Source organism: Galeopterus variegatus, unplaced genomic scaffold (genome assembly GCF_000696425.1).
Source record: "Galeopterus variegatus unplaced genomic scaffold, G_variegatus-3.0.2 Scaffold1239, whole genome shotgun sequence".
NCBI classification, from domain to species: Eukaryota; Metazoa; Chordata; class Mammalia; order Dermoptera; family Cynocephalidae; genus Galeopterus; species Galeopterus variegatus.
This window is the reverse complement of record NW_007727350.1, coordinates 219,536-244,167: the sequence shown is the minus strand read 5'-3', so window position 1 is coordinate 244,167 and position 24,632 is coordinate 219,536. Positions and strand designations below refer to the sequence as shown.

At 57.8% G+C, this 24,632-nt stretch overlaps 1 protein-coding gene across 3 annotated transcripts in view; it reads left to right on the top strand.

Moving 5' to 3' along the window:
• SYT7 (synaptotagmin VII) overlaps window positions 1-24,632 on the top strand; it is a 60,388-nt gene that overhangs the window by 17,793 nt on the left and 17,963 nt on the right. The window contains exons 2-7 of one of the 3 annotated variants that reach the window (XM_008575794.1): window positions 5,406-5,509; window positions 9,963-10,042; window positions 13,975-14,106; window positions 14,752-14,976; window positions 18,350-18,721; window positions 22,629-22,751. In XM_008575794.1, coding sequence (XP_008574016.1) covers window positions 5,406-5,509; window positions 9,963-10,042; window positions 13,975-14,106; window positions 14,752-14,976; window positions 18,350-18,721; window positions 22,629-22,751 — 1,036 coding nt within the window. The remainder of the gene's footprint in view (window positions 1-5,405; window positions 5,510-9,962; window positions 10,043-13,974; window positions 14,107-14,751; window positions 14,977-18,349; window positions 18,722-22,628; window positions 22,752-24,632) is intronic. The other 2 variants (XM_008575796.1, XM_008575797.1) reach the window with 2 other exon arrangements.

Sequence of the window (24,632 nt, the reverse complement as noted above, 5' to 3'; positions counted from 1 at the left end):
TGCCCTGGGTCACGTAGCTGGCCAGGGGCAGAGCTGGGACTTGAACCCAGGTCATCAGCCTCCAAGTTTAGAAGGACTTGAAGGACAGACAGAATTTGAGTAGACAAATGATGGCAAATTCATGTGGAGAAAACTCCAGGCCAGAGGAAGCAAATGAATGCCTAGACCTCATGAACGGCAGAGCAGGCTGGGCATCTACTCAAGACCGTGGCCATGGGTGTGCATGCATGTGTGTATATGAGTGTACACAGGGGCGTCTGTGTGGGAGTGAGTCTCCATAGCATGTGCATGTGTGTGCATGCCCTGGGTGTCCACGTCTGGGGCCTGTGTATATATACCCGCTCCCCCTCTGGCTCCCCTCTCACTCCCCCCTGGGCAGCTGGTGAGCTTGCCCTCAGAAGTCCATTCCTTCTCCAGCAGCTCCCTGGGGCATCCCAGCAGCCAGCGGCCCTGTTTGATTCTGTTCATCCATAAATCATGGCTTGCTGAGGAGATGAGAAGGAGTTGGGAGTGGGAGCAGAGCCTGCAAGGGAGGAGGTTGGGTCTGCAGTTCACACCTGGGGCCCAGCCTGGCTTCCAGCTGTTGCCCCCACCCTATGTCCCCATGCCTCAGCCCTCCCCCTTCCATGCCCTAGGTGCACACTGATGCTTGTGCTGGTCAAGCCCTGGCGAGGTCCTGGGCTAGGGGACTGGGGATACACAGAATTGAGTGAGATGTGACCCCTGACCTCTGCTGTCCTGTGAGGAAAACTAGAGTATATCCAGTTCAGTGTTTCATTCAATGCTCATTGAGTCCAGCTCCGTGCCCCAGATATCTCTACTACAGGGCACGACGTGGTAATGCTATGGTAATAACTAGCATTCGTTGTCTCTTTATTCTGTGTCAGGTACTGTGCTAAGCACATTGTATGTGCTAATTCCTTTAAACCTCACAGTAGTCCTATGAGACCTGTACCATTATTAACCCCTGTTTATAGGTGGGGAAATCAAGGTATGCAGAGATTAGGTCACATGACTTGGAAGAATCAGAGCCAGAATTTGAGCCCAGGCAGTCTGGCTCCAGAGCCCTGGCATTTAATCACTGTGCCAGAAAAGAAGGATGCAGGCACAGTTTGAGGGGAACTCAGAGGCAGGTGAAATGAATTCCCACTGGGCAGATTAAAGAAGGCTTCATGGAGGAGGTTTTGTCACCTGGGTCTAGAAAAATCAGGAGTTTGTCAGGCAAAGTTGGACACGGGGGAAGAATGGAAGAGTCCTGGGGTGTGTGTGTGTGTGTGTGTGTAAAAGAGAGGATCTCAAACTCTGTCACTATAGCCTCTCCCATATCTTCCTTTCCATCTTGTTTGGGTGCCAAATGAGATAACACGTGCAAGCATTGAACATTCAACAAATATTTACTGAGCAACTCCTGTGTCAGACACCAAGCTTGTCACAGAGAATACTGAGTGAGCCGAGCAGATATAACACCTGTCTTCATGGACCCTGTACTGTGGTGCACATTAGGTGCTTAATAAATGGTAGCCTCTATTAATATCCTTATTCCTGGAAGCCTGGGATTCCTCCTCATTGATTGTTTCAGCAAGTATTTATTGAGCACTTACATGCCAGGCTCCATCCTAGGTGCTGGGAATGCAGTGGTGAGCCAGAAAGCAAGCCCTGCCCTCACAGAGCTGACCTGATAGAGGGGAAGACTGCAGAGGCATCTTGTCCAATGCAGAGGTGGGCCACTTCTCAGGGTCCACAGGCTTGACCCTGAGATCTCCTTGGGGGTGGCGTGCTGAGGAGCACAGACTCTGCCTGCAGGACCCAGCAAAGCACACAGTACTCCACTGGATCATTAATCCTGAGCTCTGATCAGCTGGCGTGGCTTCCACAGGCCTGGGCAGAGGGGCAGCAGCATGCCTGAGCTCACACCTCACTCTCAGGACACCCCGGGACTGGACCCAGGAGGCCTGGCTCTGCCTAGCTCCTGGCTCACCCTGCCTCCCAGGCCTCCCAATGTCATCTGTCTGCCCTTGTCTGTGTCTCAACCTCTGGGGCCCAGGATATCTCCTCTACCCAAGGCTGAATAGAGCTGCATTATTTTCTTTCCCCAAATGTTAATATGCTGACGATAAGGGGACTTGAAACCATGTATGTCATCTGAGGAAGGGTTAGAAGGGCTGGGCGGCTTTGCCTGGAGAAGACTTGAAGGGGACACGAGAACTGTCGGCAAGGATTTGGAGGCCTGTCATGTGGCAGAGACAGCCGGCTTATTCCCTGCAGCTCCGGAGGGCAGGCTTAGCACCATGGGAGGAAAGTTCTAGGGAGACAAATTCGGCATGGTGCAAGACACAGCAGCCCTCCCTGACAATGCCCTTCCATGGAGGGCCTGCCTCCTGCAGAAGCAGCTCCCTGTCACCGACAGGGCTGCCCAAGAGGGTTTGTGCCTTGTGGGGCCTGACTCTGTGACTTTCAAGGTCCCTTCCAGCCAGAGACACAGTGACTCCATGCCCTGGGAATGGTTCACTCTGGCTGGCAGGCGAGAGCACTCTCACACCCCTTGATGGCAACATCACTTGAGGGCATGCTGGCCGAGGACATCATGTCACTTTTATTCACAACATCAGTGCAATTTGCAATGGAAAGCATTTGTTCCACCCTGCTTTCAAGGGCTGTCTGAGGAATGCCTGGAAGCCGACAGCATCCACCCACATCGTAGGGTACTCTAGGGTCCCTGATCCAGAGGGGTTTGATTTTCTTTAGCAACACATTTCCTTCTCCAAATGGAATTTTCTACAAAAGCCCAAGATGTGAAACAGAGGGAAAGGACACTGCTCTGGTGAAGAGGCCTTGGGGGACCATAGCCTTTTCTGTTCAGCATCCACCTCCATAGCCCCTGAGAGATTCTGGGGAACCCTAGGGGTTCCAAAGAGCACACGTTGAAAATCACCAACCACCCACTCATATAGTGGGTGTGATGTCAAGGCTAAGAGCATGGACTCTCAGCCAGAATGCCTGGTTAGAACCCTGGCTCTCCACTTACTAACTGAATGACCTTAGTCATGGTATTTGACCACCCCGTGCCTCAGTTTCCCCACCAGTAAAATGGAGACAGTCATAATACTTATCCCGGTTGTTGTTGTGAGGACTAAGTTGGGACTGCATGTACAGCACCTAGAACTCCTGGCTCATCATCTGAGTGAGCAAGGGTCAGCTCTTGCACAGATGAAGGCACTGATGTCCCAGAGGCTGAGTGCCTTCCCCACCCTCAGAAGCCTGGAGGTTAAAGACCTAAGCCTCCCTTTGGCAAATGTGGCCCCTCCAGGCCTGCCGAGCTGTGCTCCTCAGCCCCCAGGAGGGAGGCCCAGGCTTGGTGTCTGCAGAGTGCCCAGGCCAGAGTTTATGGGTGCTGTGGGCCCTGAGGTTGACAGTGAACTGGGTACAGAGGCTTCCTGGGGCTTGAGGCTGCGGACTTGGTACCAGAGGAGGCTTAGCTGGCCTAGCAGGTAGACAGGTGGGTCCAGGTGAGTGTGGCCTTTTCCCATAGCTAGGAGGCTCAGGAAGGTGGGAAGGGAGAGGTGGGGTCCATGCAGGATTCTAGGAAGAGCAAGTAGTGAACGGGCTGCCCAGGGCACTGGAGTAGTGGTAGGAGGGAGCCCAGAGGGCCCTGAGAGCTAGGGATGATCACAGGGCTCTCCTCCACGAGGCTCCATGGCCAAGCAAGAGAGACCAGAAGAGGATGGGAGGCAGAAGCTAAGACCGCAGGAATCAGGACCAGCCAGATCATTGTCAGTTCTTAATTACCACGATCACTGGCACCAACAAGCCCATGTAGGCTCCTCTGTAAATAAACAGCGCCTCCTTGATTTTAGGATGCATCCCAGTGCATGCATATTTACCCTGCACGTGTGATCCACACTGCTGTCACTGCACTCACTCCCCCACAAGATAATTTTTGGTCAAAGTTTTGCCTTCTTTAATTTGATTTGGGCTAATGTTTATGGCCACCTGTGAGGAAGGCAGGGGAGAAGCTTTAATCTGTGTTTACAGAGGAGAAAACAGTGGTTCTGTGACTTGTCCAAAATCACATTGCTAGGAAGAGGTGGGATTTGGACAGAAACCTGGGGTTTTCTTCCCAGAGCAGGTCTCGTCTTCTGTGAGGGGCATCCAGGTTCCCACTTCTGAAGTATATGGCCCCTCAGCGCTTGGAATGGAAGTTGCTGGGTAGTCCCTGTGAGCATTTATGATACTGCAAACCTTGTAGAAGGGGCTGGGGGGAGCGGGGTGGGAGGCCTAGAGATGAGCTTGGGGATAAGGGATAGAGGGGGCAGGGGGTGCAGAGGCCAGTTAGGTGGGCTTCCAGCCCAAGGAAAGCTGAGCTAAAGGTGCCATGGTCAGAGAGCTCCAGAGATTCCCCTCTGTATTAGTCTGTTTCTGTTGCTTATAACAAAATACCTGGAACTGGGTGATTTATAAGAAAATAAAATTTGTTGCTTATAGTTTCTGAAGCTGGGAAGTCCAAAGTCCGGGGAACACAGCTGGTGAAGGTCTTGGTGGTGGTGACAGTGATGGCAGGGTATCACATTGCAAATATGGTGGAGCAGAGAGAGAGCAAGAGGCCAACTTCCTCCTTCACTCTCCTTTTAAAGCCCTCCACATCACACCCCTGACCTCCATTATTAATCCATTCACTACAGCACGGTCCTACAATCTATTCACCTCTTCAAGGCACCACCTTTCAATTACCATAATAGGATTTCCCACCCTCAACAGTTACAGTGGAGATTAAGCTTCTAATATATGAAACTTGGGGACGCAATTCAAGCTTCAGTGAGTTTTGGGGGACATAATTCAATCCACTACACCCTCTGACTACACATGTGGCTGTTGAATCGTGGCCAAACACTTAAGAGGGTCTGTAAGCGCCCATGAGGCAGATATCCTCAGAGGGACTGTAGGAACTAATAATAACCCCTGGGTACATTTTGCTGGAGTTGAGGCTCAGAGTATGGGTGGGGGGAGTGCTGGCGGGAAGGCCATGGCAGTGGCTCCTTTAGAGGAACTTGGCCTACCCGATGAAGCCTGGCTGAGCTGAGGGGCACTTTTGCCTTCCCTTTGAGGGGGTCAGGTTTGAAGGATGCACAGATCCCAAGGACTCACACAGGGTCCATGCAGGGAGAGGCCAAGAGACACCAACTGGCATAATTCCCCCATTTTACAGATGAGGAAACTGAGGCCCAGAGAGGGGAAGGGACTTGCCAAGTCGACCCAGCAAGGCAGAGCTGGGACTAGAATCTGGGTTCAGAGCTCCCAGTGTTGGGGCCAGATGGAAGGGTAGGGTGGTTATTCTGGGGGGACTCTGGGCTTAGGGAACGTGGCTGGCCCTGGCCAATGAGGATCTGACCTATGCGTATCCTCCCCAGGGGCACCCACCCGCGATGTCCTGCTGGTCTCTGCCATCATCACCGTCAGCCTTAGCGTCACTGTCGTCCTCTGCGGCCTCTGCCACTGGTGTCAGCGCAAACTGGTGAGGCTCCTGAGGGCCCCTGGGACACAGGGCCTCCCCCCCCGCACATTACAGTCTCGTGAATTCTTTCAAGCGCATGCGCAGATGCCCCACCTGCCCACGTAGGCCCCCTTCTGTAGAAATGTATGCCACATACGCCCGCACACATGCCCTGCGTCTGCCAGGGTGTTGGCCCCATACATCCGTACTCTGTGTACACCCAGAGCCACACATCTAAGGACGCATTCGTGCACAGTCTGAGCCTCACAGGCACTCGCACGCTCTCAGTCACACACACACACGCCCCTCCTCTCGCAAGGAGCCCCGCAGGGACACACGCGCAGACTGTGGCCGAGGCCGCCTCCGCCGCGCCCCTCCCCGCGGGGCGTGGCCGGTCCGGGCCTCCTGGCCAATGAGGAGGCGCCGTCCGCCCCGCCCCGCCCCCAGCCGCCGCACATCCATCCTGGCTCTCCGGGTTTGTACAAGCACAAACGGCTTCTTTTCATTTTTAACGAGGGCTGAGGAATTAACGAGCAGGATTAGACCATCAATAAGTAACGAGACGGTCAGGACGGACATTCATCACCCGAGGGCGCGGGGGGATCGTGGGGAGGTGCGGAGGAGAGCCGGGCTGAGTCAACCTGCCGGCCCGCCCACAGCCCGCAGCTCCCCGAGGGGACTGCAGGGGCGCCCCCGACGCCGCGCCTTTGCGGGGGTCAGGCGAAGAAGGGTCCCTGGCAGGCACCCGCCATCCCCTGGGGTGAAAATAGTGGAAGTGAGGGCACAGTGCTCCAACCACAGAGGAGCCTCAAGGATAAGGGGCGAGGGCTGTGGCCGTGGGCCCTGGATGGGTGGGGGCTTCACATCCCGCTCCTATGAAGGAAGAAAAAGGGCAGAGACCCCTGGGAAAGGGTGTTAGGGTCTTGTGAGGGACCTATGGGAAAGATCCAAAAGGCCCATAATCCAGCTAGCCTCCTTCAACACAGGCAAACTCAGGAACTGGGAGACGCCTCTCCATCCCCAGGTGTGGAGCTTCAGGCAGCTCCCACCCCGGGGAGGAGCCGTAGAGAAGGCCGGCTCAGCTCCACATGTGAGCATGTGTGTGAGGGACCTGGGCCCACTCCCTGCGTGCAGGTGTGTGGAACCCGGCTGACTGCCCTGCCTTGTTCCTGGGTCTCCTGTGTCTGCATCTGTCTCAGAATTTCAGGGGAGGTGGTGGAGAGGGCTTGGCCACGTGCCTCCGACTGAGTGTCCTCAGAGGCCGTGGGAGTGTCTGAGCGCTCACTGCAACCCTATGTGTCTTGTTGCAGGGCCCAGTAGGCTGTCTGTCTGTCTGTCTGTATTTGAAGCAAGGGGAGATGATGAATGAGCAGGCATTGCTGGTGACTTTGTGTATTGGGGGGTGAGGGGGTCTTTGTGCTGAAAGTGTGGACTTTGAGGTTGTTGGTGCAGTGCGTGTGTGTGCGTGTCTGTGTGTGTCTGTTCACCCCTGAGCAGTGGGGTGTAGATCATCTCATCAAATCCTTGTCTGAGCTGATGCTGAGGTCTGTCCCACCATCCTGGTCTCCCCTGCATATGTGCTGCAGTGTGTGTGCACCACCCTGTGTGCACATGCGTGCATGCGCATTTGTGGTGGGAGGTGCCTTCCAGGGCCAGAGTACAACTGGCTCACCTCCCCACCCCTACTCACCTCCAATCAGGGGCAGGGCCTGGGGACAGGAGTTGAAAGATGATGGCTTTTGTAGCAGGCGGGGGGGTGTCAGCGCAGGAGGTACCTGAAGCAGCCTAAAGATGCAGACCCAGCCTCTTCCCTGGTCCTAGCACCTCCTCCCAACCCCCAGCCAGGAACCTTCCCAAGGGTCCAGACCATAGTCTGTCCCACTTGATTTGCTCTTGATAGAATGTTACTTTTTCCAGCCCCCCAAACCCTGTCACTTCCTCCCTGCCACTCCCAATTGGTCCGAGAAGCCAGGGATCTTTAGCCCAGGCTGTCTCCTTGCTCCATGGAAGGGGCTTTAAAATGCCATTCCTCCTCCACGCACAGTTGCTGGGCTCTCCTTGCCCACCTGTCCCCTCAGCAGCAGTGATAGCCAGGGATCTTTAGCCCAGGCTGTCTCCTTGCTCCATGGAAGGGGCTTTAAAATGCCATTTCTCCTCCACGCACAGTTGCTGGGCTCTCCTTGCCCACCTGTCCCCTCAGCAGCAGTGATGTGATACCCTGACAGCCCAGATCCCATTTCCAAACATTAATAACTTCCTTAATCTCCAGCTGGCTTTTTCTGGATCAGCCTAGCCAACCCCCCACACTGATGAATAGGCTGGTGGTACTGGGCTCCTTTGGAGTTGCTTAATGTCTGCTGGTCCCCGCCTGGGTTTCCTATTAACTTGAGTTGTCCCCTTGCTCCCCAAATCAAGTCCTGCCCTGGTTCCTATGCCCCATAGTACCCCAGCTCCTGTTGCAGAATAATAGTCGCAGCCAGAGGGGAAGGTTCCCTGAGCCTTGGAAGGAAGAGGGGCAGGCAGAAGCTCCCGAAAGGCCCTCGGTGAAGCGGGGACAGCGACCCCAGCCCTGCCTGGCCTTGGGGAAAGGGCAGCTGAGCAACCTTAGACGAGGGTGCTGATCAGGGCAAGTTCTCCGGCCAAGACCAGAAAGAGGAGGGAGTGACGGATGGCATTGGGAATGCCATCAGCAGGGCCCACCCTGCCCCATGGGCTGCATGATTGAGGGTCCTGTCAAAGAGGGCCCTTGGCCACCATGGAGTGGCTCTGCCTCTGATCTTCCCAGTTGGAATTGGGAATTGTTTGGGCTTTGAACTTCTGGGTAATGATGGCAGAGATCAGAGACAGCTGAGAGAAGGCAGCTTTTGTGGAGCCAGAGGGTCCAGAATCTCTGTATTTTAACCCTTAAAGTTCTGGCTTAGAGGCAACAGCTGGGGGCCCAGACCCTAAGGCGGGTGGTGCAATAGACTATTAATTTCCAGTTAATGATTTTTTGAGAAATGCTGGTACCAGGTTCTACACTAGGTACTAGAGACCATACAGCCATGCCTCTGTGGGGTTATGTTCTGGGGGGTGGGGGCTGAAGTATGTAATCAGAGAAATAATAATACCTGTGAGAAGAGCCTTGAAGGGTGAGGAATCATCCTTCACACCATCGCAGAAAGGAGGAAGGACAGGCCAGAGAGGGTAAGGGACCTGGCCAGGGCGGCACGGGGGATGTATGGTGTTGCTGGGGCCTAGACCCAGCCACCCTGAGATGCAGGGGCACTGGAGGTGGGATGAGCGCCCTTCCCCGACCCCTGCACCTTTCTGGGAGCTCCACAGAATCTGATCTCCCTAGACAGGCGGCTCCTGTGCCCAAGAAGGGGCTGCAGCTGGCAGGAGCATTGGGAGCATGGCTGTGGCAGCTCTTATTTTGCTTTAGGGAGGATGGAATAATTGATTGTTGTGGCTGTGGTGCTGGTGCACATGACAGATATTGGGGAAGCGTGTATGTGTGTATGTCCCTACTCATCTGGGCAGGAGCAGGCAAGTGTCCAGTGGGAGAATGGGCTGGGCAGGGGGACAGCCTCAGCTCCTGCACATCCCCCATCCCCCCACTGCCCACATCAGTCCTGGGCCTGGCCCAGGCCTGTGGCCCATGGGTGCACGTGAGGACGCTTGGTGGCAGCCAGGAATGTTAATGGGGCTGGGCTCCACTTGAGCTAAATTTAGAAACCCAAACCAGGAAGGTGAATGGTGCTCACCTTCGCCGAGGCAGCTGTGGCTCTGCCTTGGGCTGGAGGACCTGGGGTGCCCCTCCCCCTCCTCCCGCTGGTGTGACCAACTCTGGGGGGCTGTCCAGAGATCCAGGCTGCATCCCGCCCCCGCCTCCAAGTCAGTGGGTAGCCTCTCTTCCTAAGGCTGCCTTCCCCAAAAGGCCCTGCTCCTAGCTCACATACCCATGGCACAAGGACCCTCAGGGAGCCCCCAAACAGTGACAGACACAGCCTGGGCAGGACTGGGCATGTGGCCTTCTCCCTGCCCCCGCCGCTCACATCACTGTCCAATGACAACCTTGCCCTGCAGGATGCCACCCCCACCATCTGGGGGCGGTGACGTGGACAGCGTGATGTGGCTCCTGACAGCCGTCTGTCCATGGCAGAGGGAATTGTATTTCTGGGAGCCCAGCCAGAGCCCCAGGAGACAGGCGTGCAGTAGGGGCCTGATCCCCAGGAGTCAGGGCAGAGGTGCAGGTTGAGGGGGGTGGGGCAGTCCTACAGCCCAATGGGGCCCAGGAGCTGCCAACCAGGGCGCAGGGATCCATGGGGCTGGAGCCCCCAAATGGTGACTCTTTCACACACTGGCTCTGGACCTTGTTGCCAAGGCTAGACACCAGACACAAGTCTACTCTCTTTCCCCTGGGATCCATTCTGGGGAGGTGGGGAGGGTCCAGCACTGTCCCCCAGGAGTGACCCTGGTACTATCTCCACAGGGCAAACGCTACAAGAATTCTTTGGAGACGGTGGGCACGCCAGACTCAGGGCGTGGGCGCAGTGAGAAGAAGGCCATCAAGTAGGTGCCAGGCTGCCAGTGTGGGGCGGGGCATGCAGGCAGCCCGGGTGGGAGGAGGCCCCACACACACCCTGAGGCCATGCTCTCTGCCCCCCACACACTCCCAACACCTCGGGGTGGCCCCAGGCCCCACCTTTTCTTCCTGTGCCCACAGACCCTCACAGTGTTTCAGAGCCCCCAGCCGCTTTTTCTGGCTGCTGTCACCCCCAGCGCTGTCTACGCCCTACCTCAACCCTGGTTGCTGGCCCCTGCATCCAACCCTCATATCATACACGCTGTCCCTAGCCCCCTTCTCTATTCCCCTGGACCTCTAAGCTCCTCCTAGTGGGCTCAGTTCTTTTCTCAGATCCCACTAAGAGAGGATACCTGGAAGGGGGACAGACAAACCTTGGGGACCCCAGCTGGCCCTGGTGCTGGGCCTCTCAGGGGAAGCAGAGACTCTTCCTTCCTCTGTCACCCCCGGTCCCCATGGCATGTCTTGCTGCCTCTGACTTTCCCCGGTTTCCCTATTTTGCTCTGAAAGCCCTTTCAGGTAGGCTGGTCTGCCTTCCCATTGCTGACCACCATGGCCAACCACTGCTGAGGGTAACTGGGAGACAGCAGGAGAAGCCCCCTGCCCACCTGGCAGCGCCTCAGTGGTCACTCAGGCTCTGGGCATGGAGGCTGTCCGTGGAGGGCTCTGTACCCACTGGCCCGTGGCCCCAGTCCCTTCCTCTGCTGAGCCCAGCTCTTCACTGGGAGGCTGTTGGGCCAAGGTAGGGATGGGGGGCCCTTCATCTCAGCCTGGACAGGGCCAAGCCTGCCAGCTAAGGGCTCCGTCCAGAAACCGACCCTCCCGGCCTCCTTCCCATGCCTCATCTCCCCTGCTCTTCCCTTGGGTGTCTCTCCCCTTCCTTCCTGTCTTCTCTTCCCACCTTCCCCCTCACCCCCTCCTGAGGGCTCCCTCCCTGCCCTTCCTGTGCCCCCTCCTCTTTTCTCATCACTTGCTCTGACCCCATTTTGGGCTTTCGGCAGAAGCTGCGGGGGTGTGTCTGGGGCGGGGGTAAGTGGAAGGGTGGGCCAGGCTGAGGCTGGGGGTGGGAGGAGGCTGCGGGGAGCCTTTGAAGCTGGGCTTGGTTGCACACTCTCCAGTCTTCAAAGCCAGGAGCTGGCAGGTCTCAGGGGCTGTTGCGGAGCGCAGGCCCCAGGCTTCCTGAAGGCGGAGGGACCACATGGGGTGAGCGTGGGCCGGCCAGGCCATGTGCAGACATGGGCTGGGGCAGGGGGCCTGTCTCTGCCAGGTGATCATAACCGTCCTGGATATGGGTGCATGCAACAGGGCCGGGAGTCCTGGAAAGGGCCCATGAGAGGAGACAGGATTCCAAACAAGGGGAAAGGAGGGCGGTAGGGCAGGCGGTGGGCCCTGCCAGGCTGGGACCAGTGCCCATGAAGGCTCTCTAAGAGGAGTGAGAGCAGCAGCAGGCATCCAGCCCACCTCTCTGTGGCTCTGCAGCCCCCTCTCCACAATCCCAGCCCGTCCCACCCTGCTGAGCAGCCAGCCCCTCTGCCATGGGGTAGGAAGCCACCATTCGTGTCTGCAAGCACCCAGGCCTTTGCCTCTAGCCAGGCAAGAGCAAAAGAGCCCAAGGTGTGGGAGTGGCAGGGGGCAGAGCCCACTTTCTATGCCGCTGACCATGGGCTTAGGACCTTCCCCAAAGGGATCATCTTGTCAGGGATTCTGGGAAGCTGCATTTCTTAGCAGTGTGTCCCCAACTGTTCCTCAGAGCACTTGTGCCCCATACATGATTAACAGTTATTCCATGAATCAAGGGTTCCATAGCCAACTAAGTTTGGGAAACACGGACACTTTATCTCCCTCTTGGCGATACTGATATTCGTTGGTACATTAAAGGCTCTGAGAAGTCCTGCAGTAAAGGAGTCAGTGTTTCCCAAACTTCTTTAATTAAAGGTCCTCTTTTCCAGTACTACAGTGGAAACCTATGAGACATTGGAGTGCCTTGGAACACAGGGTGGAAGACCAGTCTGGCAGCGATGAGTCGGGGTGGATCTTTTTTTCTAGGACCCAGGGCTGGGTGGCCCTGGATTTTGGAGGTCTGCAGGGAGCAGGGGAGAGAGGCCTTCTACCTGCTCCATCTCTCCATTACACCTGACACAGAGAGGCCCAATTCATACCCCATTGTGTGATGCCCTGCTGGGGAGGGGGCTGGGTGGGTGACCAAAAGTACCTCTGGTGGGAATGAGGTCTTTCGTTGAGGGAGCAGGTTCCCCCAGGGCCTGTCCTGCCCCCCGCCCCCCCGCCTCCAGACCTGGCCCCCACTGACCCTTTGAGCCGGCTCAGGGCCTTGGCTTTGATCCCTGTGCAGAGTCTCCTATGGGACATTTCCAAGGTGTATTCTGGACAAACAGTGCCTACACCAGGGAGGCCCAAGGCCACTGTCTCCTCTGGGCCTACAGTGGCAACCCAGCTTTTCTCTTTGTCTTTGTCTCCTTTGTGCCTGAATCTGAGGTTGAAAACCAAGGTCAAGGTCAAACTCTCAGAGGGGAGACAAGCAGGTCCCCCGAGCACATGTTTGCTTATCCTGAGGGGATGTGCCTCCCCACAGTGCCCTCCCCCAATGGTGGCCTCACCTTGGCCTGGAGCCGTGGTATAGCCTTGGCACACTCTAGGCCCAAGCATGGCTCCCTTCCAGAATGGTCCTGTGGCCTGGGAGCTGCCTCTCTTCTCCCTGTGCTCCCAACCCTGCTCCTTGGGACCTCAGGAGCATGATAAGCTGGGAGAACCCCTTGTCCTTGGCTCCTGGGGTTTCCAGGATGTTCATCCTACATGAAAGTCCCCACCTTCTCTGTGCTTCTAGCATGTCTGCTTCAGCATGACATGTCACAAGCAGGAGGGCGTGGGGAAACTGGGGTGAGAGGCCCTTCCAGATCCAGCAGCTCCACCTCGGAAAGGGACAGGGTTATAGGGTGGGACTGCCCCAGCCAGCAGGCTAGGTGCACACGAAGGGCCCAAGGCTGGAGTCTGCCCCAACGTCTCCACCCAGACAAGAGTAGGCCCCTTCCACACAGACCCCAGAGAAAAGGACCTGAAGGGCACCCTGGTGACCTTGGTGACATCCTCAGTAAGGCCAGAGTCCTAGGGATGCTTCCCTTTTCTTCAGGGTGACCCAACCACCACATTTGCAATGAGTAGAGATGGTCTTCAGCTCAGTGGAGACCCCCAATATCATGTAAAGGCTGCATCCCAGCCTTGCCAGAGGGGGAAAGAAAACAGGAGGCCAGGGGCACTCAGGCCAGTGGGAGGAGAAGGAGACGGGCTGGGAGCTGGGCCTGCCCCAGGAGTGGGTCAGTGGGGAAGAGATGGAAGAGGAGAGTGCATTGGGCCTCTACCCCGCCACAGGAAAGCTGATGGCTCAGCAGTTACAGCCAACCTTCCTTGACTGGCAGGGAAGCTGAGGCCAGGAGAGGTCTACATTTCTGCTCCCTCTAGCCAGAAACCAGCACCCTCTCCTCCTGCCCCAGCCCCCACCCTCCCCAGGTCTTGTCCCCACCCCTGCCCCCCTCCCGGTCCCTCTTCTCTCATCATCTTTCTCTCTCCCACCAGCTTCCCAGGTGCAAGGCTCCGGTCTGCCCGCCTGCAGCTTGCCTCCTTCCCGTGTGGCTTCCCCTGGCCCTCGAGTGCGTCCGTGTGTTTTCGTGTGCGTGTGTGCGCTGCCGTGTGTGTGCACGCGTGTGCATGTGTGCACGTGTGCCAGGCACAGGCTGCGCTGCCTGCCTGCCTTTCTTCCTCCTGCAGGAGCAGACCCTGGAAGCCCCGCCCTCTGTGTGCCCAGGGGGGCCCCGGGGTCCCGCGTCCCTTCCACCCCCGCAGGACTTGCTGTTCTTGTTTCTTCTTGTATCTCCCTGTTTTCTCCCCTCTCTCTCTGCCCCTCCAGCGATCTAGACAGAGACTTTTGGAATAACAATGAGAGCACAGTGCAGCAGAAATGGAGCTCCTACCCTCCCAAGGAGTTTATTCTAAACATTTCACCCTACGCCCCTTATGGCGACCCACGACTGTCCCTCAAGTGAGTGACTTTACCTGGTTTGATCATATGTACGGAGTATCCGCGCACGCCCTCTCCCTCGGTTGCGGCTCGCTTTTTCCTCCCCGCTGTGTGCTGCTGCCGTGGCTGCTCGGTGCTCCGTGGTCGGTGGTCGGTGGTTCGTGGCGGTGGTGGCGGTGATGGTGGTGGTGGTGGTGATGGACTCTGACTAACACGGCTTTCTCTTTCTCCCTGCCTTGGGGCCTCCTGGCCTGGACAGCCCGCTCTTCCTCCGTCGTTAACCCTCCGTTGTCCTGTGGGATAGAGTTGGAGGTGGCTGCCCTCCCCCCACCCCCGCCGCCCCTGCCCCAGGCGGTGGGGAGGGGCCCCCCCTCCGTTGTCGTGGTGCGTTGTTCTCCGACCCCCAGCCCGCCCGGTCCCCCTCTCTCCTCTCTGCAGGCTCCCCGTTAACCCATTTGCAGTGCTGATGTCTCTCTCTCTCTCTCTGTCTGTCTCTTGTCCGTCTGTCTCTCTCCGCCTCCTCTCTCACTGTCTCTTTCTTCCTTTTATCTGTCATTGTTTCTCCTCCTCTTCCTCCCTCACCCCTACGTGTGGCCTGCCCTCTCTCCCCCACCGCCGCCCGCCCCCGGTGCCCCTCTGGCCCGGCTGCCTCGTGCACACCTCCAGTGGCACCCTCCTGTCGGGTGCCAAAGTGGCCGCTGCGGCGGGGCTGGCGGTGGAGCGGGAAGGCCGGTTGGGGGAGAAGCCGGCGCTGGTGCCACCACCCGGAGAGGACGCCTTGAGAAGCGGCGGGGCTGCCCCCAGCGAGCCAGGCAGCGGTGGCAAGGCTGGGAGAGGCCGCTGGCGGATGGTGCAGAGCCACCTGGCCGCAGGGAAGCTCAACTTGTCCAAGTGAGTGATGGCGCCCCATGGCCGCCGGAGCCGTGAGCTCAGGCCTGCCCCGCCAGGTTGGACAGTGGGACCCCTGGCATGCCCGCTGCTGCCCCCAGAGGTGCCATCCTCAGCCCCTGGCTCATTCCATCCCTTCACGAGACTCTTCCATCATCCTTGCCATTGGGCGCAACTAACTCAGCCACACAACGTCGCATTTCAGCCTCCGGCTGGTGCCCCATCCACCTTTTTCTTTGCCAGCAACCAGGTCATTCCATTTCCTGCCCTGAGGCAGCTTCATTCCAGCCCTGGGGTCATCACATCCTCTTTGATTGGCCGCCCCATCTCAGCTGTCAGGCCATCTCTCCATGGGCACCAGGCCTGTCGTGGGTCAACCATTGGACCATCCCATCCTTGGGGAGCCACCCGCTCGCAGCCTGTGTTCTGTGCTGCCCATCAGCCACCAGCCTTCCCTCTTACAGCCAGCAGGTGGCTCTAGACCCAGCAGTTGAGCCGTTCCATCCTTGACCATCAGGTGACTCCACTGGCTCGTCCAGTCTTGCTTCTGCCATAACACCATCTGCTGCCAAGGCCACCCATAAGCAGCCCCTGCCTGCCCCACTGGCTCATCCTCATCTCAGCCATCCCCATTGGCTGTCCCAGTCTTGGTCAATGAGCTGTCCCACTGTTGGCTGTTGGGATTGTGTGTTCTTGGAGGTTGGGTTGCTGAGTCCCAGCTAGCTTCTCTTTTCAGATCTCAGGCAGAGAGCTGTTCCCCGTTTTATAGATGTCTGAGCTTGTCAAACAGTCAGTCCCACTCTTGAGTGATGGGTTGGCCCTTATTCTCTGCAGATGGTATATTCCCCTTCCCCTCCAGCCCTGCTATGGGGCAGCCTTATTCTCCTCTTGACTTTTAGAAAATTCCAATTCCCTATAGCAGATCCCTTCCAAGCCCCAAGTTCTTTGAGCTGTGACTTTTCTCACCCTCTGGGATGAAGGTTCTGTTTTCAGATACTGGAACAGCCTCATTCCCAGCTAATGGAACAGCCTCCTGTTTAGAAGGCCAATAGCCCTGACCTCTTCTTGCTGTTGGACCATCTTGTTGCCTCGATTTAGGGGTCTCCCAATTCTCTTCAAAAGAATCTGTGGCTCCTGCCATTGGGACCACTGAGGACCACCATGCTGAGTCCTCATTTGCTTGCTGGCTTGAATGAACACAAGCCGGTTTCCCCCTGACATCTGGCCTCAGAAGGGTCCCAGAGGGAAGCCCCACACCCCTTCAGAGAGCCAGGCCCAGCGCCCCACCCTCCCCAGGCTGCTCCAGCCGGTCTCCAGGCTGGCTAGGCCTTCGTGCCATCCACTGGCTCCAGGCCTAGAGGAACCAATTTTAGTTTCCTGTGACTGAGAGGTTGTAAATTGGACTAATTTTGGATGTGATAGGAAACCAAAATGAGGTCAGCAAGGAGGAGGGGGAGGCCACCAAGGTGCCGTCCTCCCTCTGCCTTGGCCTGCCCCGGAAGCTGCAGGTGCACCTGGCCAGTTGGCCTGGGCCTGCCCTGGCAGTAGCCCTGGCTCCAGGCTGAGTCAGGCAAGGCTGCTGCCCCCTCCAAGAGCCCAGCCAAAGCCACATCCTGCTTTCTCTCTCTCTCTCCCTCCCTCTCTCTCTCTCTCTCTTTCTCTCTCTCTTTCATTCTCTCTTTACTGTACTGACTTTCTCTCCCTCTTCCGTTCTTGCCTTTTCTCTCTTCCTCTCTCTCAGCCCACAGGGGCAGCCTAACTGTTGCCTTTTGGTTCCCAGGGTAGGTCAGGGGTGAGCAAAGCTGGGGTCTGGCTGCGGTGGTGGAAGTAGTTGCCCAGGGCCCTGGGGCCTCCGTCCTCGGGCAGCCCATGGCCCTAGACCAGGGGTCGGCAAACTTTCTCAGTAAAAGGCTAGGTAGGAAACATTGAGGCTTTGCAAGCCATACAATCTCTTTCACAGCTACTCAGCCCTGCCTTTGTAGGATGAAAGTAGCCATAGACAGTGTGTAAACTAATGCCGGTGACTCTGTTCCAGTAAAATTTTATCTGCAGGCCATAGTTTGCCAACCCCTACCCTAGACCATTGGATTAGGAGATGGAGGGAAGGGAGAGAGGAGGAGGAGGTTGAAACCAGAGAGGGGAAGTAACTCACCCAAAGCTGGCTGGGCTCTGTTGTGCCCTGGTGACAGCCGGCTCTGGCCTTGCCGGAGGGAGGTGCTGAAATCTCTGGCCAGCTCGCAAAGCAGGCAGGTTCTCAGGGGAAGTTTTACAGATACAGCACGTCCCTGGGCCCAGCCTCCTTAGGTCCTCGTGGCAACTTTGTGCTGGAGGCAGCACAGGGATTATTTTATAACCCAGTTTTACAGATAAAGAAACTGAGGCCCCCAGAGGAGGAAGAACTTTTCCAAAGCCCCACAGTTAGTAAGCAGCAGGGATGGGGGTTGAACCCAGGTGTCTCTGATCCTGTACCGCATCTGACCAGCCATGTCCTATCTCCTGTCTGTCCTTGCCCCACTTCCCAGCATTTTTCAGAGATGCTGGTGGGCCCGCAAGATGGGTACTCTTTTACAAATGCATCAAAGACAGGGCAGCCACTCTGTCCTCTGTCAGCACTGTGGTGAGGTGGCCACATGAGAGGCTACTCGGGCTCCCCCTCATCTGCTCTTTCCTTGGTCCCCTCCTCTGACTGGGAGTCATTCCCAAGATAGCAGGAGAGGACCCCAGAAACACAGATCCCTAGAAAGAGGGCAAAGATCCGTGCCAGAGACTGAATCCCGAGGCAGCCCTGGCCACAGGGCAGAGGTCTGAGCACAAGGCCACTTCCTCGCCTCTGCGGACAAAGTGTAAGACTTGCGGGCCTCCCCAGCCCTACCAAGCATTACTAGGCCAGCTCGGCACTGGCCTGGATTTCCTCATGTCTCCAAAGGACAGTAGCGCTTAAAACATAGAGACAGACTGTCTTGGTGTCCCCCAGCGAGACAGCGGGGGCGGGCGGCAGCAGCGCCCTTCACCCCTCCCACTGCAGCAGGACAGGCGAGCCACAGGGCCCCGGGACCTGCCTCCACCACGCAGCCGCCGCAGCTCCCAGGGCCCACTCAGACCAGCAGAGTTGGCCCAGGCAGAAGGTACTGGGGCACTAGCTGAGTCAGGGCCACAGAGCAGAGTGGGTGGGGCTGATGTAGGGGCCTCAAGGTGGGTGCTCGGGTGAGGCGGTGGCAGCGACAGCGGTGGTGACAACTGCGATGGAGGCCTGGCGAGGTCCGGCAGAGCGTGCCCTGCACTGGGGCCTCCTAGTCCTGGCCCTCAGCGTCTTTCTCCTCCACTGTGATCCCTTCACCTGCTTCTCCTTTCTCTCCTCTCCTCCACCTGCCCCAAGTTTCGAGGACTCCACCCTGTCCACGGCCACTACCCTTGAGTCTATCCCCAGCTCCACGGGAGAGCCGAAATGCCAGCGACCCCGCACCCTGATGCGGCAGCAGAGCCTGCAGCAGCCGCTGAGCCAGCACCAGCGGGGCCGGCAGCCCAGCCAGCCCACCACCAGCCAGAGCCTGGGCCAGCTGCAGGCCCACACGGCCGCGGCACCACCGGGCACCAACCCCCGGGCCTATGGCCGGGGCCAGTCTCGGCAGGGCGCCTCGGCCGGCTCCAAGTACCGGGCAGCTGGTGGCCGCAGCCGCTCCAACCCAGGCAGCTGGGACCACGTGGTGGGGCAGATTCGAAACCGAGGCTTGGACATGAAATCCTTCCTGTAAGTCCTCCCCTTGAGCAGGCCGGCTCCCCACCTCCCCCACTCAGCCTTCTTTCCCCCCAAAGCTCCTTGGGAGCAGCTGGTTGCTCATGATTCTTGGCCCTCTGTCTCCTGGGCAGGATGCCAAGCAGACTTAGATGTACCCCCCCCAACCTCTTGGGGCTGGTGCCTGAGCACCCCCATGGAAGGATTCTTATCTGAGCCACCCCCCTCTGAGGACCCTAGGCACCCTTGCTGCCTCCAGGGCTCAGAGAAGCATCCGTCACCTCCTCCCAGCTAGCCGGCTAGTCCCAGGCTGCACTTGGCCTCCGTGCCAGCCTTGCTCTCGCTCCCTGCGCTCCCCTCCTCCTCTCCTAAACCGTCAAGGGCCCCGCCCTCCTCTCCTCCACTTAACTTCTTCCCTGTAACCGGACTCTGCTGTGCCTTCCTGCCCCACACTTCCTCCCTCCGCCTCAATCCCCCCGGTCCTGCCATCAGCCCTGTCCCCTGTCTCTCTGACCTTCTCTAGCCACCTGTCCTCCAGCTCCCGCCCTGACTTCCCAAAGCTCCTTCCTCCGGGTAATGACCCATCCCCTGAGGACAAACCTGAGATGTTCCCCCAAAGCTTTAGAAAATGTTGTTCCTAAATCAGAGCCTTCTTCCCAGTATACAGGTCTGAGAAGTAACAAGACACGTTAGCGTCTAACCTTAGCCATTCCTCCCAGCCATTTGGCGCCTGCCCCCCGCATCCTGTCCTCACTGGGAGGAGCCCCACCCAGGGATCCCCCTCCCCGGTATCTCTCTGGGAATCTGCAGTCACTCTCAGAGCCCACTGAGACAGGTCTGGGCTGAGGTCCCTGACATCACCCCCTCCTCTGGCCTAACATGAGCTTCCTTCCAGGCTTTGGGGATTATTCCCATCGCCCATGTCTTCCCTGGGAGTAAGAGACCAGCACACTAAGCCTGGGAGAGGAGAAAGGGAAGGAGGAAAGGGAAGCCCAAGGCCAAGGCCCTGCTCACTGGCAAGATGTAGGGATTCTGAAAGCAAGCAAGTTCCTCGGAGCATCCTGCCTCTCCAGCTGAGACCTCAGCAGAACTTCCAGGACAGAAGGAGTGCTGCCCTGGGAGAGGCACCCCAAGAGAAGGGGCCCCACACCCTGGCTTCCCTCATCTGTGCAAGTGGCCTGTGGCCCCAGCCCAACAGGACATGCAGCCTGTGACTCTCCTTGTCAAATGGGGGCAGATTATCCCCTGGGGCTCTGCCCTACCCAGGAATCCAGCTGACGCCTGCATGAGACAAGACACCCAGCAGAGCCTCCTGGCTTCCAGGTGGTGGTTTGTTTGGAGATGGATGCTATGGCCCTGGCATGGATCTAGGGGAGTCGAGGGGAATTGGTTCTGCCGGGACTTGGACAAAACTGAGCAGCAGCCTGTAGCCCTCTGCGTTTCCTGACCTCAGGCGCTCCTTGCACAGCCATCAGCCTGGGCCAGAGGCCATCCCCAGGCTCTCTCTCTGCAGCTGCAGGAGGAGCCCGAGGTGCCACCTCTTCCCTGACCAGCATCTTCCCGGTCAACGAGGATTTGCTGGGCCAGCATCCTGTGGCCTGGCTTCTGCCCCCTACACAGCTCTTATGCCCCCTTACCTGCTGGCCACCTCCTGAGCTCACCCCACCCCCACCTCCTCCACCTGTAGTCCCTCACAGAAGCAGCCACAAACTTTTCCTGTAAAGGGCCAGGTGACAAATATTTTAGGCTTTGCAGGATACCTATGGTCTCCACCACATGTTCTTTTTTTTTTTTAACAACCCTTTAAAAAAGGTAAAAACCATTCTTAGCTTGTGGGCCATACAAAAACAGGCCATGGGAGGTAGTTTGTGGACCCCTGCCTTACCCCTGCCCTGCCGCCAAGGCTCTTCTCTTGTCCCCAATGCTGGTCGCCCTGCTGAAGAGTCAAATTGAGAGGGCCTTCTGGGCCCCTCAAGGTCCCACCAGCCCCTCGTAGGAAGAGTGATGGGTGGGACCCCCGCAAAACCTCACCAGCGTCTCCCCCAACTCTCCCATTCCTGCCCCCATCCTCGCCCTTGCGGCCTGTGAAGCTGGAGAGAATGACAAATTGGGCATTTATGCAGAGGAGCCATTCTGTTTTTAAGAAAAGCAAAAAGAGTATCTGAAAAAGGCATTAACCAGGGAAAAACATGTTGTTTTCGTGGGGTTTGCCTTCCCCCCCCCCCCGCTCAACTAGCTCCCGAGCAGCCAAATGGAATTTTACCAACTCTAAAACAGTACCGGTGGGCAGAAAACAAAGACAGCGAGGATTTGTCCTGCAGGAAGGGGGGAGGTGTTTCCCAAAAGTTAGATGCCAGCGCAGGTGTCAGCCTGGAATAACAGTGTCCAGGACAAAGACACAAAGTCAAGGAAGGGCACTGCGACCACCCAACTTCCTCCCCTCGCCTGGACCCTGGTGGCATCTCCCATTTTCCAAGACCCCTGTGTCCTTGTCCTTCACCTCCAATGCCATTCCTCACCTGTCCGAGTTCCCTTTTTGACAACCTCTCTGGGAAATAATCCTTACCAGCTCTTCCTCTCTAAACCTTGCCTTCCCTTTGTTTGAAGTTAGACTTCCTGACCGAGAATCCTCTCCCTTCCAGAACATTCCATCAGCCTTACCACCTTTTTCTTGGCCCTTCTTATGACACGCTTGCACGTCAAGAACCCCTCTCTCTTTGTTCTGATGAGAGACCCAATGCTGGATGAGCTCCACAAAGCAACCAGAAATTGCTCACGGCCTCCAATGGCTTTGAGGGGCAATGGGTCACTGGTGCTTCCTTTTCCTCCCTGGAAAATGCAGGCGACCCCACAGAGCCCCTGGGCCACTGCCTGCTGGTTCTCTGAGAATGCCTTATACTAGAGGTGCCGCACCTTGACCTCTGGCCCCACGCTGCTGTCCATACATCCACTCCGAGAGACTCCCGCCTTCTGGTCTGCCACCTGTACTACTGTGACTGCGCCGCCCTCAAAGCACCATCTCTCACGGCAGGCACGGGCTCTGCAGTCCTGCCAAGGCTTCTCCAGACCTTGCCAAGTCCCTGCACTTTCTCTCCGCCTTTGCTTTCGGATGCTTCTAGACTGTTCCTCCAATGAAAAGCCCTTGAACTGGACGCAGAGGCCTTGGTGGTCGTTCCCTGGACCTCCAGGAAGGGGGACACAGGACAGCTCACTATGGCTGGGACACCAGTTGCCAGAAGGGACTTCTGTCCTCCTTGGATGGGCTGTGTATCCAGGAGCCTGGGGGAGGGAGCTCTTTTGACCCCTCTTGGCTTCAAGGACATCTGGTTGACAATGATCCAGAGTTATCTAGGAAGGGCTTCCATAAGCACACTGTGCAGTGCCCATTGCATTTCAAAACTTGCTAAGACCCTCCCACCTGTGAGCCCAAATCCGCCCGCACGGTTCCAGTGCAAAATGGTGGCAGAGGCCCTCCCTCTTCTCCCAGTGGCCCAGATGGTCAGAGTGAGCTCAGCTGGGGATGAATTAGCCTTTGGAAGCTGGCCATGTCCCAGGACCCACGCTCCATCCCCCCAGCCTTCCCCGTATGTTCCCTTGGGACCATCCCGTCACAGTCCGGCTTCACAGGCCTCTGTCCCGCCCCTTCCCTGTTTCGCTCCAGAGAATCTTGCTCGTGGCCTGAGGTGAGCTGGGTCTCAGGCCGTGGACACCTCCCCTCTGTCCCCTCCCGCCCTGTCTCCACCTGCTCTGTTCTGCAACTGTTGACAGTGCTGAAGTTTGGTTTCTTTCCTGCAGGGCCAGTTTCTTACGCTGTTTTCTTCTCTCTTTGTCTCTGTCTCTGTCTCTGTCCCTTTCCTTCCCCCCTCCCCCTCCCCTGCCCACGGGGCTTCACCCCGGCTGGTGGGCTGCCCACACCGGGCAGGGAAGGCCGGATGGTGGTGCTATCCTTGGTCTTAGGGCTTTCGGAACAGGATGACTTTGCCAATATCCCTGACCTGCAAAACCCAGGAACCCAGCAGAACCAGAACGCTCAGGGGGACAAGAGGTACGAGCACAGGCGACAGCCTGCGGCGGCAGCAGCAGCAGAGATGGAGGCGCGGAGAGGCCGCCTGCCTCGGCCGGCCCAGCTGCTAGAGAGGCGGTGGTGCCCTCAGCGGATGCTGGAGCGGGAGGACGAGCCCCCTCCCCAGCTGGTGCCCTCACACACAGCCACCGTGGTGGTGCCCCTTGGGTCTGAGGCCACGGGAGGCCGTCCTGGGACCATTCTGGATCAAGCCTGCTCCCTGGCACGCTCGCCCTGGCCGGAGCAAGCCCAGCCTCTTCTGCCCCATCTTCCTGCTTGGCTCCCCCTGCTGCCCCCTCCATCTCTCATCTCTGTCCCCACCCGGTGACCCAGAAATCCCTGTTTCTCTGGTGGTTGGTGGGCGGGGGGGATGGAAGGGAAGGCGCACCAGCCTGTTCCCCCTCATCCCCACCACTTCAACCTCCCTCAGGCCTGGAGGTCCCCTTGGGCTGCTTGGCTGATGGAAGAGGAGCCTCTGATGGGAGGGTCTGGGGCATGGGCGAGGCCTGGTGACCAGAAAGAGCCAGAAGGGCAGCCCCTGAACCCAGGGCTCCAGGAGGAGGGAGCCGGGTGCAACTGAAGCAGCTATTCAGGCCAAGGCTGAGGCCTGGCTGGTCAGGGCCCTGTGATGACCAGGAATAACTGGTGTGGCCATAGCACAGGCTGAGCAGTGGCTGGACGTTGACACTTCCTTAGGAATTCAGGGAAGTGTTTCCTACTGTCCTCTGTCTCAGGGGGTGGGGGGCGGCACTGCTTGTGGGAAGGGGAAGGGTTGGAGGTCCCAGGGCTTAGGTGGCATCACAAAGGCGGGTCCATCCTGCACCTGGCCTGGCCACCTCCCCCCACCTGGCCTTAGGCTGGGCCAATCACACCCCTGTAGTCCCCAGAGGTGGGGACTACCTCACCTTGGATAGAGTGCATCACCTTGGTCAGGTCTGCTTCCTTCCCATCAGACCGAGAGCCACAGCCAGGACACCTGCCTTCTAGCTCTGGTTCTGCCGGAGCCTCGCTCTGCAACCTCGAGCGAGTCACAGCCCCTCCCTGGGCCGCTGCTTCCTCATCTGTCAAACGAGGGATTGGACAGGGTGACCTCTAAGGAACAGCCCTTCTGGCTCAAACATGCTAAGCTTGTAATGAGGAAAAGGGGCCCCTGGGCTGGGGCACTTGTCAGATCCTATGAGCTGGGCAGGGACTGCGTTTGGACAGGTGGCCCTGATGCTCATTAAGAGGCCCTTAGGGGCAGGAAGGGACTCTCTCAGGCTGCTGCTGGGGGCTTGTGGGTTAGGGAAGGGTGGACAGGCTGAGAGGTACACAGCTGACTCGCCTGTCCCTCCGGTGGCTTCTGGAGACCAGTGCTTTCTTTTTCTTCCCATCCTGAGTCCATAGTTGCATGTCTGTGGTGGGCAAAGTCCCCAGACAGTGGGGCCAGTTCTTTCACTCCATGGCACTGATGGTGTCAGGCCCCAAGCCCATGTCGGGGGATATGGAAAGAGCAGAACCTGCCACTCCTAACCCACCAGGGCCCTGCAGGAGCCGCGACCTCCTGGCTGAAGCCTCCAAGCTGGGCCGCAGGTGGGCCAGAGGGTCACTGGGGGACAGGACACAGGGGGCTGGAGGCCTCTGCTAAGAACCGGAGCCCCTTGCTGGGGAAAGGTGTGAAGCGTAAGGGGGCAGATGCAGGCTTGAAACGAGATTTCATATCACCTGTGTGTTAATTAACCGGCTCCATTTTCACCCACGGCCTATTTTTACCTCCTTGCCTCTTAGGTCTCGCTCCATATTTTCACACTCCCATCCCTTCATTACATCAGCGTGTCCCCTGCCTTCCTGGGAAAGGTGGGTGTGGAGGTGGAGGTCGTGGGC